This window comes from Pavona decussata, unplaced genomic scaffold, assembly GCF_977016875.1.
Source record: "Pavona decussata unplaced genomic scaffold, jaPavDecu1.1 SCAFFOLD_286, whole genome shotgun sequence".
In the NCBI taxonomy this organism is placed as follows: Eukaryota; Metazoa; Cnidaria; class Anthozoa; order Scleractinia; family Agariciidae; genus Pavona; species Pavona decussata.
The window spans coordinates 1414751-1430418 of record NW_028145687.1 but is presented as its reverse complement, the minus strand read 5'-3'; the positions used below and the strand labels follow the sequence as shown (position 1 = coordinate 1430418).

The following is a 15668-nucleotide window of genomic DNA, read 5'->3' as shown; positions in this document are numbered from 1 at the left end:
TTCCTCTAGAGAGAGCTAATTAACTGTAGTGTCTTTTATTTGGTTTTGTTTTGTCCTTAGGCATTAATGTCCCGGTTAAATGCCATGAGGCTCACCGTCTCCAGCTCTCGTTTTTTGAAGAAAATGGACGAGTTGGCAGTAACTTTTGACAACATACTGGATAAGGAAAAAGAAAGTGGTTCAGAAATGCTGAAGAAGAATCACCAAGATGCACAACCTGCTTGCACAGCAGAGAAAGGGTTTCCAGTAGCCATTAATACTCCCACAGAAACAACAGTTCCAGCATCATCCGATGTCCAACAAATCAGCTGTGATCCTGATTTACCACCCTGTAATCAAACAAGTACCACTCTAAATCCTGTGCAACCTAGTGCACTTTCACAGGGAGAAGAGGAAAATTGTTCACCTACTGATGCTGCTGTTATCGATCCCTCCCATGGATTCAATGTTGTTGTTGACAACTGGGATTTGAGACAGGAGGTGCGCCATATGACCTCAGACCATCAGAACACTGACATCCATTGGGTTAACCACAACATAGTTGAGAACCGTGTTTCAGGAAATCATCTCCCTGATGACAAGCCGGTGAAGGACATTATGGATGTTGAAAACAAAGATCTGATTCCTTCCATTGCTGACCACAAGGAACTGTACAACAATTTCCTGACCCACATTCAAAGAGTTTTGATAAAACGGATTCCTTCCATGCAGTGTCTTGCAAGTAATGTCCCAATACACATCAGGCATAAACACTCAAAGGAGATGAGTAAGAAGAGCAAAAAGGTATTTATTAGCGTAACACAGTAGTTTGTGATATGGGATAAAAGACATTATGACCCAAACCGAGACTTTAAATTCTCTTATTGTTAGCTTCCCTGGGTATGGAATATACAGATTTGTAATTGAAATGTTATTGTTCTGATTTCCTGTTATAGTGTATGTATATTGTGGTGAAGCTGACTTCTTGGTTCAATATTTACTTTCCTTTCTAATGAAAATTAATAAATAAATTTCAAGATTAATTTAAAGACAAATAAAAAGAAAAATTGAACCACAGTATAGCAATATAGAGGACTTCTTTATCAATCCCGGGACTGATGAAAATCATTAAGTGTTGTTGAGAGTGTAAACTCTTTGAGTGTGTTCCATAATCAGTAACGAGAGTGTATTATTAAGAGATAGAGGCTAGAGAAAAGCACCAGTTTAGATTCTCACACATACATTGGGGAAGGATATTACTATTGCCTTCTACACAGGGGGCTAGGATTTGTATGTGGTGTTGACATTGGCTCTTAAATCATTTAAGCAGCAATAGTGAAAAGAAATACTGTCACTCCATACTTGACCGGTACTGTAATAATTGTTAATTACTTTTTTTTTAGATGCAGATGGGTATCATTTTTGAATCTGAAGTTTCCAATGAAGGCATTATGAAGGTGCTTCAACATGTGCATCAGTATCTACCAAAAGATGGAGAGGGAGAAAACATCACCATTGTGGAGCAAGGACTGGTTGGGGCTCAACTGACCATTGAGCGAGCTGTCAATGCTGTTAAGTCTATGGCAAATGGATACACACCCGAGGAGCGCCTGGAGGACTACCATTTTGGAATTGCTGACTGGCATGCTGGCATGAAATTTTTGAGTGTAAGTGTATTGTGATAGTTTGCCTAAATAATTCAAAACATCCCAGACCCGTTTCTTATTTAGAAAATGTCACACAATGTTGAATACCAGCTTGCATGCATCCAGAACTTCATTAACTTAATTACATGTATATAATAAGTAATTTCTTCATTAACATCAGGCTAGGCAGAAGTTGTTCTTTGGTGCATCACCCTGAAGCAAGTACTTTTTTATCTTAACCAGTACATTTCCCAGATCACATACAATGGGACAAGACAAATTTCATTTTTTTTTATTTTTTCACAGAACATCTTCCAAAAGCTGTATTCACCAAAGGCATCTTCAGATCTGTGCACTATGTTCAGTGACAGAAATTTAATCAACAGACGCAATGTTAAAGGAGATGTCCATCAAGCATACACGCAGTGCAGAGAGTTCTTTCTTCTGGAATTCGAAACACGGGTTGTTGCTGCAGCCCTTCAAGTCCTTGGTATGTCATCCCTTGACGATACACCTGTTAAAATGAGATTCCACAGTTGGCCCAAGAGGGTAATGATCAGAGTGTACTTGGGATGCTGTATTTACACAAGGTGTCCAAAGCTATACTGGACACCTTTGTTTTTGGGAATTCCAAAACATCCGACATTATCAATTCTATTCTGGATGAGGAAGAGATCCAACAAATTCATGCATCCCAGTTGTTAACTCCAGATGGTCGATTTATGTGTAGATCTCCTGGGTGTCCAGCCACATTCAAACATGATGGGAAAAGGAGACGAAATCATGAACAGCAGCATGATCCACCACCAACAACTGCAGATGTCATTTTCAGTGACTCAACATCTGAAAGCACGGTTACTTCCACAAGCCCAAAGAGAGATGATACCTACAACTATAATTGTTGTTTGCTTAGTTATGGCCTATTATTTGTAGAATTTCTTGATGCTGTGGCAGAAGGAGATGGAGACAGGAACCTAAAGTGTTGGAAGATGTTCATGCTTCATTTCAAGAATCACACTGGAAGTACAAAGTATGCTTTGGAAGCATTGTATTATTCCCTTCAGGTCAACAGCCTTTTGACCCCACGTCAGGCCTACAGGACACAAAGGACACAAAGTCCACCACTTTGAGAGCCGAGATAAATGTTATTCAACGTCTAATTATTGCCTAGGAAGCTGGGCTATGAAGTAGGCTCATAACTGGGCAGAAATCTGACATACTTACAAGTAGAACAAATTTCCATTTCTGCATCAGTTGCTGCAATGGGAGACCGTCTGGTGCTCAAGCGTTTGGGGACTTTGCAGATTGTTTTCTATCTGCGGTACTTATCACGATGCCTTATCACTACACGTGAGGCGTGTTCCCTATCAGGCAATTGTCTGTAAACAAGCTCACTGTTCAGAGCCGGAGAGACATCGGGATGGAAGAAAATCGCTTACCACCGTACTTTAACCGCCCCTGATCACACAAGATCCGATTCCGAAAGCGTGTTAAGAAATCATTTCATGCTCATGTTCCACCGTTTGTGCGTGCAAATCAAACAATGTCAACGCAAATTCCTGTAAAAACACTGATACGAAATGAACTAAATGACGTATTTCATTGTAGAACATGATGTGTGGAGCTTTGTTTACAACAGTCATCAGGTTGAGGTGTGAAAACTAAATCTTTGTGATCGGTTTATCCATTATTTAAAGTAAGTAAGTAATCGACGGGGTACTATCCGCTCTGGGATGAGGTTAACTTTATTGACCGAGACCCACATTGGTACACCCATAGACTATTCATATAAGACCAGACCCTGAAAACATACAACAGGGATAATGGAATTGAAATTCCAAAAGCGTGTATGCCCACGATCAAACAACACAACCGGTCGGTACCAAGGCGGACCGCCGACAGAATTTCAAGTCTGAACGACAAGGATTGAAATCCTCCAATCAACAACAGGCTAAGAGAGGTGCAATTAACACCAACCAAGGTGCTATTTATACTGTTACGCAATCAGTGAGACAAACGATTAAACTCAGCTATCATTTCAAACTCGCACGATGACAAACCTCTTTAATAATACTGAAAAACACAGCAGTTATCATTTAGTTTAAAGGAAAATGTATAAATGACTATTTCCTAATAGTGAAACTTCCAAGGAATATGCTTGTATTTTTTGATAAAGTGAAACCTTCCCTCCTACTTCTTAGAGACCCAGCCAGAATTCCGTAACGGTAAAGGCTGTAAAGGTGTACATTAACACTAATAATGATAGTAAATAGGTTTAAGCTGTTAACCGCAGGTTTAATTTTTAACGACAATTGAACAACCAATAGAGCCAACATTATGTACGGTATGCTATGTGCGCAAAAGGCCATTTTCACGATGGCGTCAATAGACTACAACTACCAGAATTCATTTTGTTTTCCTTTTCAAATTCAAATTTTGTAATCCCAGTGGAGGGCAAAGAACAATAGCTCTAATTAGCATGAGAAAACAAAAAAATTAAGGATTCTGGTAGTTGTAGTCAATTGACGCCATAGTGAAAATGTCCTATTAAATAGCCAACAAAAAAATATAAACATATATGTGACGTCATTACATGATGCCAAAGGTTGCCTCTTCTGAAGAAATTACGCACGAGGCAATTTGTTTTGTGTTCAAAGGTGCAAATATTGTGCTCACTGCTTAGTATCTATCTTCTTATACAAATTTAACATTGTGATGACATCATTTTCTATGTCATTTTTTGACGTCATTTTCAGACTGAAGATCGCAAAAAAACTTTCGTAACAGGCATTATCGTTTACAGCACGTTAAATTACCTTAGGACTGATCCTGTTACAAACTTTTACTAAGAGATGCCTCATAACTTACAAATTTTATGAAAGTCACCCAGTCTAAATACTGAGCCTGTATAAACTTCCAAAGCCCGCCGGGTCTGAAGGTTTTGAACACACACTAAACAATTGCAAGTTTGAATAAAGTTCTCTTAATTTAAAGCATCGATAAGGTTCTCTTTTACGGTTCTAGTGTTTATTTTAAGAGATATACGTTTCTCGCTGCAAAATCGGTCACTAAAATCCGTCCATCTGGCGTTGTAGCTATCCCAGTGGGCCGTTGTAGCCCAGTAACAGTTTTTCCACTGAAAGAACCTTCCACTGAAAACTGAACAATTCGATTATTGCCAGGATCACAAACAAGAATGTTGTGATGATCGCCACATTTCTCAATGAAAGGATCCTTGGGCCAGTTCAACTGTCCGTCACCTTTCCCTTTTTCTCCAATCTTGCGCAGAAACTTCCCTGAACGATCAAAGATTTTTAAACAGTTGTTCCCTCCGTCACAAACAATGGACATGCTTTGATGGAAAATACATCCAGTGGGACGGTCAAGTTTTTCTGAGCCGGTATCTCCAAATATAAACACTGGTTCACCATCCTTTGTGAAGACCTGAATTCTGTTGTTGCCCCAGTCGGCTACAGCAACGCGTCCTTCAACGTCCATACAAACGCCTTCTGGATTCGACAACTCGCCCTCTCCTGATCCATACTTTCCAAATGCTTTCACAAAGTTCCCCGTGTGTACATTAAACTGCTGAATGCGGTGATTGCACTCATCCGCCACTAGAATATGGTTGTCATTAAGATATGTTACACCAGTTGGATGTTTAAACTGCCCAGCATTTTGTCCTTTGCAGCCAAATTTTCGCAGATACTTTCCTTCTTTGTCAAATATCAGGACACAGTGTCTATTGTAGTCGCTCACAGCAATCAGCCCTTTACTGTTAACAGCAATCCCACGTGGCCTTTCAGGAATTTCTCCTTTTAAATCCAACTCGCCCACAATTTTAAGCCAGCGTTCCTTCACCTGGACAATGACAGGACTCTGATGAAGATTCTCCCCGTTTATAGTCACTTTAATGTTGTACGTGCCTGGCACTTTAGGAGTAAACTTCACCAGGAAATTTCCATCTTCTCTTTTTAAAGTCGTCATACTTCCTACTTGTTCAGTGGGTTCCACGAAAACTCCGACGTGAAATGTTCCTTGATCTTCATTAATCAGTTTTGGAGAGATGACTAACTCTGCTTCTACTCCAGCTTGCAAATCTTGAGTCAGTCCTTCTACAATTGGTTCGCTGATTGCAGTGACACCGAGGTTCAAATTCTCTGGTTCAGCTGTCGAGATAAACTTCACAAATGAGCTAACCGGAAGTGCTGGGGCTGTGATCTTGTTAAGATCTTTAAACCGCTTCTCTAGGTTTTTCTTGCTTTGCATGATATCTGAACTTGAGCTTCTTTGAATTAGGTTGCTAGCAAACTCGACTGCTTGATTCATTTGTTTGACCAACGACTGTACTTGTGCCTTAGCGGCGTTTAATTTCTCATTTCTCGATACGCGCGTGTTCTCGATCGCGGAAATGGCCTCCCTCTCGCGTTCTCGAATCTTGTTGATCATTTTTTCGGCCGTTTGGGAAACTTCCTGTTTAGCGGCTTTGGAGTTAGTTTCGAGATCAACAGCTGTTTGCTCAAACTCACCAATCATATTGCTTAAGACCTTGCTGTTTTCTTTGATCAACTCGGCTGCCACCATGACTTTAGCTTTCTCGAGATCAGCTGCTTTGTCAAGCGGATCAACAGTATGATTCTTGTGATCTGTGACAACACAAACCTGGCAAACACAAGTCTGGCAGTCGATGCAAAAAAACCTCGTTACCTCTCGCTCGTGGTACTGCTGTGAGCAGAACGATTGTCGCTTTAGAAGAGCCTCGTAGTCTTGCGATTGAAAGTGTTTTATTGGTCTGACTTTGTGTCCTTCAAAAGCGACATTTCTCATAAGTTCATGTGCGTTTACACAGTCAGGGCACATGAATTTTCCGCATTCGAAGCAAAAGCTTGTCTCAGCGCTCTTTTTCCTGCAGTTGCCGCAATTAATCTCGCTTCCATCGCCACTCTTCTGTACAGCGAGAACACCTAGCAAACTATTCTGCAGAAAACCGGTCGGCAATTTATCGAAGCTGCCAGGAACGTCAACTTGGGCCTGGCACTCAGGACAGCGAAATTTTCCATGTTGCTGGGTTGTTAGAGCGTGCCTCTTCAAACACTCGCAACAGAAGGTGTGCAGACATGTTATTGTCTTGGGTTCAGTGAAAGTATCCAAACAAATCGAACATGTAACGTATTTTTTTAGGTTTTTTAAGAGAGATTCCATCGCAAATGCGAAATCAAGCACACCCACCTATTGTTTATAATTCCGAGAAATCGGAATGTATTTGCATTCAACATCAAAACATCTTTTTGTCTTGAGTGTCTTGTTGCATGAGGGGTGTTGCAAGTTTTATTTATCCAGAACATAACCTAAGTTATAACTAGGCTGGCGTGCAAATAGCGAAGAGCTGATCGCGGCAAGCCAGACTGTACACAAAATGATTATTTTTTTTAACAATACATACTACAATAACAATGATAATGTGTGAAGAGGAAAACTAGACAATAACGAAGTGTAACAAAGAAGACTAAGTCTGACTAAACTTCGGTCGGAATTCTAATCTTTCATTCTATTGGATGAAGTTCTGGTTGCGTGAAATATTGATCCCTGCCTTTTCCCCAGGCTTTTTCTTATTTGTGAGAGCGCAAAAAGCAAGATGGTGGAATCGAGCTCAAAGCGTGTAGAATTTTGTCAAGAAAACAACGAGATAGAAATGGACACAGATCGAACCTTGTCATTTTATTACTTTACTAGGAGTTTATATTAGACTAGTCGATATTTGGATAAAGTCATTCTCAGATAACTCAAGGAGCATTTGTTAGTAAAAGTTGGTAACAGGAGTTTTCTAAAGTAATTTGACGTGCTGAAAACGAAGATGCTTGTTTTATACCAAAGTTAATTTTGCGATCTTCAGTCTAAAAATTACGTCACAAAAATGTCATCGAAAATGACGTCATTCAAATGATAAAATATGTAGAAAAGGGTGAACTACTGAGTCAGTTTTCACAAATTTGGACCTTGCAGTGTCAGTTTACTCATAATTTGTGTCTGGCTTCGTAAACTGTGGAAATAAGCACGTGGCTGTCTCGTGGGACAACATATAACGTCATGTAATATCACAATAGTCTTTTACAAGGAGAAACATGTTAATTTAAACTAGCCGAATTATAACAGGAAACTGTACCATGTGTACTGTTATCCTGGGCTCAAAGCAGCGATGTTTTTATAAATTTGTTTGCTTTCTTTTTTAGTATGAAAACGGAAACGTGTTTCCGACCACGCTTCCCTAATTTCGCTCCCAGTCTCTGAGTCCAGTCCAGTGACAAAGCACACACAAAATGTTTAGATTGGAGGAAGAAGACAAGTTTTCCCACAAAGGATCTACTCTTGGAAGGAAAGATCATGACTAGAAGAATGAATGTTCATTGCTCACCATTCTCAAGCAGAACAAAGTATTTTCGCCACCAAAACATCCAACCTATCTTTGTACAAATATTTCTTCTAAAGATCTTGTCACTGACGAAAGTCAAGTCTGCTGAGCTTGGTCAGTAACAGAGGAACGAATTCGTGGAGCAAGGGTTGGCGGCTGTCTCTCAACAGCAGCAAGATGAATCACCAGAAGTGCAATTCAGGGACGCGATGCACAAGAATAACGCTCCAACTCTCCTGTTTCGATAACTTACGTCAAGTTGTAAAGAGCAGCAGAGAGAAGGACAAGTCCACAACTTTATATAAAGAGCCGAGATAAATGTTATTCCGGCAACGCCTAATTATTGCCTTTGAAGCTGGGCTATGAAGTAGGCTCATAACTGGACAGAAATCTGACATACTTACAAGTAGAATAAATTGCCAAAGTAAAAAAGAGCTTTAAGGTGGCTCATTTCTGCTAATAGATGGTCTGGCATCAGTTGCTGCAATGGGAGATCATCTGGTGCTCAAGCGTTTGGGGACTTTGCAGATGGCTTTCTATCTGCGGTACTTGAAGCTGGATCCCGCTGTCAGCGAATGTACGTCATATTTGATCGGCATCGAGAAGATTTTATCTAGTCTGGAAAGAGAAAAAGACGCACAAAATCTGTTCGCCCTACCAGACGTATTATTGAAGATGGCAGTAGGCCTCTCCCTAACTTTCTTGCATTTTCAGATAACAAGTGCGGCCATCATCATCATCATCATCATCATCATCATCATCATTATCATCATCATCATCTTCATTTCTTTATTTATTTATTTAAACGCGGAATCCCTTTCATAAAAACGCTCTTCCAGAGAGGCGTGTAAAAGATACAATAAGTTATACAATAAGTTCCTGTCGGAACACATCACTGTATTTATTTATTTATTTATTTATTTATTTATTTATTTAATGTTCGCAAAAAAGAAAGAATACAATGCCATATTTTTGGCAGGTAGATAAAGTTACTTTAAAAAAGACAAGAAATATAAAAGTGTAAATGGTTTGAACCCAGGAGTCATGTCATAAGTACGTAAATTATGATCATCCGGGTGAGTGCAGTCCTGAGAAGGACTGTTTGAGGTGACTTTGACTGACGTTTCGACAACCTGAGCAGAAGTCATCTTCAGAGTCCAGTAAAAATTTGGAACGTCAGTAGGTTTTATATATGTCTCTGGTTGTTAACCTGATTGGTCAACGAAGTCGAAATGTTATTGGTCGTTTGTCAGTAAGCCGTGATGTTATTGGCTGTGAAGACTGTAAAGAGTAATTTGTGCGTTTTGATCCCTCTTTTGTCAGTCAAAAATCCGTAGGTCTATTTTTAGTAAAATGTCTATAGTCTGTTTCGTTGATGTTGTCAATAAGTCGTTTCTATGATGCAGGTAGTTTTTACAGTCTTCACAGCAAACGACCAATAACATCTCGACTTCGTTGACCAATCAGGTTAACAACCAGAGACATATATACCACCTACTGACGTTCAACAATTCACTTGACTCTGAAGGTAACTTCCGCTCAGGTTGTCGAAACGTCTGTCAAAGTCATCTCAAACAGTCCTTCTCAGGACTACACTCGCCCAGATGATCATAATTTACGTACTTATGAAATATAAAAGTGTAAATTTGAAAACGTACCCCAGACAAAGTATTTGGAGAATTTGTAGATGAAAGGGAAGTGCAGTCATCCAAAAAGGCTATCAACCTGTCAGCTCTAAAGGCAACCCAAGACGAAGCAGATACACGTCTGACACTTCATTACTTCAACAACAGCCATGACAACATAGTTGTATCGGTAAGAGATACGGATGTTCTGTTGCTTCTTGTCGCACATGTTCCACACATCCCTTCTTCTGGCATGTCTGGAACAGCCACAAATTAAGCGAAAGTTTTTCATCATCAGGCCTATCTACGAAAGTCTTCCAGCTAGTTCTGTATCCGCTCTTCTGCCTTTTCATGCCTTAAAGGGTTGCGACACAACATCTTTCATATTCAACTATTAAAAAAGATCAGCATGGAAAGTATTTCTACACCACCGCAAGCTTCTCTCCTTAATAAGAGAAAGGAGAGCATAGAGAGGGAAAGATGAAAGAAGTCGAGAAATTTGTTTTTAAAATAGATCACATAGGATTGGTCGACGAGGCCCGAGTTATTTTGTTTTCGAAGAAACGAAAACCATGGGCACTGCCATTGACAAGCGATGCCTTTAATATCACTACACGTGAAGCGTATTCCCTACCAGGAAATTTCAGGGGGAAGTGTCTGGAAACAAGCTCACTGTTCAGAGCTGCTGAGACATTGGGATGGAAGAAAATCGCTGACCACCGTACCGCAACCGTTCCTGATCACACAAGATCCGATTCCGAAAACCTATTAAGAAATCATTTCTTGCTCATGTTCCACCGTTTGTGCGTGCAAATCAAACAATGTCAACGCAAATTCCTGTAAAAATACTGAAACCTAATGTACTAAATGACGTATTTCACTGTAGAACATGATGTGTGGAACTTTGTTTACAACAAAGTCATCAGGTTGAGGTGTGAAAACTAAACCTTTGGGATCCGTTTGTCCATTATTTAAAGTAAGTAAGTGATCGACGGGGCACTATCCGCTCTAGGATGAGGTTAACTTTATTGACCGAGACCATTTATTTGTTTTGTTTTGTTAATTTCATTGACCAAGACCATTTACTTTATTTAGAATTTAAAGGTGCAAATATTGTACTCACTGCTTAGTATCTATATTCTAATGTAAATTAAACGTTGTGATGACGTCATTTTCTGTCATTTTTGTGACGTCATTTTTAGACTGAAGAGCGCAAAAAAAAAAACTTTGCTAACAGGCATTTTCGTTTTCAGCACGTCAAAATTACCTAGGAAATACCTGTAACCAACTTTTACTAAGAAATGCATCATAACTTACAAATTTTATGAAAGTCGTGTAGTCCAAATACTGAGTTTCTACAAACTTCCAAAGCCCGCCGGGTCTTAAGGTTTTGAACACGCATTAAACAAGTGCAAGTTTGAATAAAGTTCTCTTAATTTAAAGCATCGATAAGGTTTTCTTTTACGGTTCTAGTGTTTATTTTAAGAAATATACTTTTTTAGAATCGGTCACTAAACTCCGTCCATCTGATGTTGCAGCTATCCCACGGAGACCTTGTAGCTCAGTATCAGTTTTTCCACTGAAAGAACCTTCCACTGAAAACTGAACAATTCGATTATTCTTACGATCACAAACAAGAATGTTGTGATGATCGCCACATTTCTCAATGCCCAGACCCCAGGGACTGTTCAACTGTCCGTCACCCTTCCCTTTTTCTCCAATCTTGCGCAGAAACTTCCCTGAACGATCAAAGATCTTTAAACAGTTGTTCCCTCTGTCAGAAACAATGAACATGCTTTGATGGAAAATACATCCAGCGGGTGAGCTTAGTTTTTCTGAGCCGCTATCTCCAAATGTAAACACTGGTTCACCATCCTCTGTGAAGACCTGAATTCTGTTGTTGCCGAAGTCGGCTACAGCAACGCGTCCTTCACCGTCCATCGGACGCCTTCTGGAAAGCACAACTCGCCCTCTCCTGATCCCTCCTTTCCAAAAGCTTTCACAAAGTTCCCCGTGTGTACATTAAACTGCTGAATGCGGCGATTGAACTGATCCGCCACTAAAATATGGTCGTCATTAAGATATGTTACACCAGTTGGTTGTTTAAACTGCCCAGCTTTTTCTCCTTCGCAGCCAAATTGTCGCAGATACTTTCCTTCTTTGTCAAATATCAGGACACAGCTTATTAAGAAGTCGCTCACAGCAATCAGCCCTTTACTGTTAACAGCAATCCTATATGGCATTGCAAGATTTTCTCCTTTTAAATCCAACTCGCCCACAATTTCAAGCCGGCGTTCCTTCACCTGGGCAATGACAGGACTCTGATAAAGATTCGCCCCGTTTATAGCCACTTTAATGTTGTAAGTGCCTGGCACTTTAGGAGTAAACTTCACAAGGAAATTTCCATCTTCTCTTTGGATAGTTGTCATACTTCCTACTTGTTCAGCGGGTTCCACGAGAACTCCAACGTGAAATGTTCTTTGATCTTCATGAACCAGTTTTGGAGAGATGACTAACTCTGTTTCTACTCCAGCTTGGAAATCTTGAGTTAGTCCTTCTACAATTGGTTCGCTGATTGCAGTGACACCGAGGTTCAATCTCTCTGGTTCAGCTGTCGAGACAAACTTCACAAATGAGCTAACCGGAAGTGCTGGGGCCGTGATCTTGTTAAGATCTTCAAACCGCTTCTCTAGGTTTTCCTTGCTTTGCATGATATCTGAACTTGAGCTTATTTGAACTAGGTTGCTAGCAAACTCGACTGCTTGATTCATTTGTTTGACCAACGACTGTACTTGTGCCTTAGCGGCGTTTAATTTCTCATTTCTCGACACGCGCGTGTTCTCGATCGTGGTAATGGCCTCCCGCTCGCGTTCTCTAATCTTGTCGATCATTTGTTCGGCGGTTTGGGAAACTTTCTGTTTAGCCGCTATGGAGTTAGTTTCCAGATCAACAGCTGTTTGCTCAAACTCACCAATCATGTCACTACAGACCTTGCTGTTTTCTTTGATCAACTCGGCTGCCGCCATGACTTTAGCTTTCTCGGCATCAGCTGCTTTGTCAAGCGGATCAACAGTATGATTCTTGTGATCTGTGACAACACAAACCTGGCACACACAAGTCTGGCAGTCGATGCAAAAAAACCTCGTTACCTCTCGCTCGTGGTACTGCTGTGAGCAGAACGATTGTCGCTTTAGAAGAGCCTCGTAGTCTTGTGCTTGAAAGTGTTTTATTGGTCTGACTTTGTGTCCTTCAAACGCGACATTTCTTAGAAGTTCATGTGCGTTTACACAGTCAGGGCACATGAATTTTCCGCATTCGAAGCAAAAGCTTGTCTCAGCGCTCTTTTTCCTGCAGTTGCCGCAATTAATCTCGCTTCCATCGCCACTCTTCTGTACAGCGAGAACACCTAGCAAACTATTCTGTAGAAAACCTGTCGGCAATTTATCGAAGCTTTCAGGGACGTCAACTTGGGCTTGGCACTCAGAACAGCGAAATTTTCCATGTTGCTGGGTTGTTAGAGCGTGCCTCTTTAAACACTCGCAACAGAAGGTGTGCAGACATGTTATTGTCTTGGGTTCAGTGAAAGTATCCCAACAAATCGAACATGTAACGTATTCCTTTAGCTTTTTTAAGAGAGATTCCATCGCAAATGCGAAATCAAGCACACCCAACTATTGTTTATAATTCCGAGAAATCGGAATGTATTTGCATTCAACCTCATAACAGCTTTTTGTGTTGAGTGCCTTGTTGCATGACAGAAGTTCTGGTTGCGTGATTTATTGATATCTGCTTTCTCCGCGGGCTTTTTCTAATTTGTGCGAGCGCGAAAAGCAAGATGGGGGAATCGAGCTCAAAGCACGAAGAATTTTGTCAAGAACTCAACGAGATCGAAATAGAAGTTAATGGGACACAGATCGAACCTTATCATTTTTTTACTTTACTAGGAGTTCATATTAGACTAGTAGACATTTGGATAAAGTCATTCTCAGATAAATCAAGGAGCATTTCTTAGTAAAAGTTGGTAACACGAGTTTTCTAAAGTAATTTGACGTGCTGAAAACGAAGATGCTTGTTTTATACCAAAGTTAAGGACGGTGCCTACTAATAGAAAAGAATTTTTGCGCAGTTTATGACTATGCGGAAAAAGCAGACCTTTGCAAGGCCTATTCGAATCCAAAAAGAAAATTGGGGGTAACCACACATTTTTAAAGAGATAATTAAGCAACAATAATTCTAAAAAGCAGTAAAATACAAAGCAATGTATGGCATTTTTTCCCACTGAATTGAAGCTTTATTATCACTGCAAAATGCATGGTTACCCCTAATTTTCTTTTTGGATACCAAGAGCACTTGCTAAGTTCTGCTTTCTCCGCATAGTTTTAAACCGCGCAAAAATATCCCTGTACTAGTAGGCACCACCCATAGGAAACCCAACTATCTCGAGATGACCAAAAGACACGTGGGCTCTGGGAACGAGATTGTCTCGAGATGCGCAGAACGTATGCGCAGTAACAAAAGTAGGCACCGTCCTTACTGAAATTTTATGAAAATCGTCTAGTCTATATTAAAAGTCATCCAAAACGTTTTTAAAGTAAAAAGTACAAGTCTGCGCTTTTTCTAAAGCAGTAACAAAAACCAACCAAAACGAATAAAATGTCAACATCAGTCTCTTTTGTAGTTGGGTTAATACAAACTATAGTTTACATTAATACTTCAACGATCTTCGAATCATTGCCACATTCTACGCGGGAGCTGCTTATTCGGCCGGGATGAGTGGAGGGCGGGGGGGGGGGGGGGGGGGCTTTTTCGTGTAAAATACGGTATACATAAGGCAAACAAATGACGAACAAATTCAACAAAACTGGCGACTTGTTTTTTTATGATCGCTAAATTTGTAACTTTATTTCTGCGACAAAGCAACACAACTAAATTGCTAACATTGCGTTTTACGACCAGTTTATTCCTTTGTTTTGCCCTCCTCACAATTCTTTTTGATTGACAGATCAGTCTTTTCATAAATTTACAAGTCTCTGTTGCCGCATTCGGTGTTGTTTCTTCGCGTTTGGAGTTGGAGTGAGTTCATCTACTACCATTGCACCATTCCATACAGACGTCTCCACGCCACAAGCCCAGTTTATACAGTTTTTGTAATTTTCCTGTAAAAACCTTTTTCAACTAAAGTGTTGTAACATAACTTTCTCCGAAGAAGAAATAAACTTGAACAAGAGCATACAATGAAGGTTCTTTTCAGGAATTCAGCAAACACATACTCACGTAGAATGTTACAAAAATACTACCCAGTAAATAAACTTTTAACAAAGCCAATCGACAACAATGAAGTCCGCGTTCTCTTTTGGGCCAGAAAATGCATGCAGCAACAAAGAAACTTCCAGTGTTGCGAACCTGCATGTCATTGTTACTCGATTTGTTGTTCCTAGTGTTACAATACAGCACTGGGTTGTTTAATAATATATATTCAATCAGTTTATAATCAGTTAAAATTCGGGCTTTTCTAAGATGTTACAATGGGTTGTGGTGGCGGTGCTGGTGACGGTGTAAAAGCAGCAGCAATGTCTCCACTCGCCGTTGAGTTGCTTGGCAACGGTATTAAGGGAGCTGGGCTTGCGCCTGCAGTGATATCAGTCAAAAGAGGCGACGCTGTTGCTGTTACCGTGACGTCAGAATTTCCAACTGATGCTGGCGATGATTGAGGGTTGCTGGGTGGAGACACAGGTGCTAACGGTTGGGGCATCCCGGCTCCTATAACAGGGTTTCCCTGGACTTGGGGCGAGAATGATGGAACTGATGGCGCGTTACTATGGATGGAGCCCCTACTTGATATGTTCCTGTTGTGGCAGGTGGTGCAGCGGGCGCAAAGAAACTGGGACTGAACGGATTCATGGCAGGCGGAGCTCCAGTTGAGTTGAGATTCAAGGAAACCATTCCTGATTCAAGACCTGCCAATGGAGAGGTCACCATACATGAATTAAACAACAACAACAACAATAA

General features: G+C 40.4%; 1 protein-coding gene, 1 long non-coding RNA gene and 2 pseudogenes across 3 annotated transcripts in view; 2 read left to right on the top strand and 2 right to left on the bottom strand.

Annotated features, from left to right (window-relative positions):
* LOC146455095 (uncharacterized) overlaps positions 1-15668 on the top strand; it is a 65323-nt gene that overhangs the window by 32799 nt on the left and 16856 nt on the right. The window lies entirely within an intron of this gene.
* On the top strand, positions 65-2755 carry LOC146455100 (uncharacterized; annotated as a pseudogene). The gene is made up of 3 exons (XR_014859094.1): positions 65-783; positions 1383-1646; positions 1932-2755. The product of XR_014859094.1 is annotated as an uncharacterized LOC146455100 (transcript).
* On the bottom strand, positions 4250-6866 carry LOC146455099 (E3 ubiquitin-protein ligase TRIM45-like). Its single transcript, XM_085094645.1, has one exon. It carries the CDS (start codon positions 6825-6827, stop codon positions 4653-4655), a length of 2175 nt encoding a protein of 724 aa, XP_084950771.1. The 5' UTR covers positions 6828-6866; the 3' UTR covers positions 4250-4652.
* LOC146455098 (E3 ubiquitin-protein ligase TRIM45-like) lies at positions 10618-13318 on the bottom strand (annotated as a pseudogene).

Bases quoted from the DNA above. Each gene is read 5' to 3' on its own strand.
- LOC146455099 (XM_085094645.1), bottom strand. From the start codon at position 6,827: ATGGAATCTCTCTTAAAAAACCTAAAAAAATACGTTACATGTTCGATT.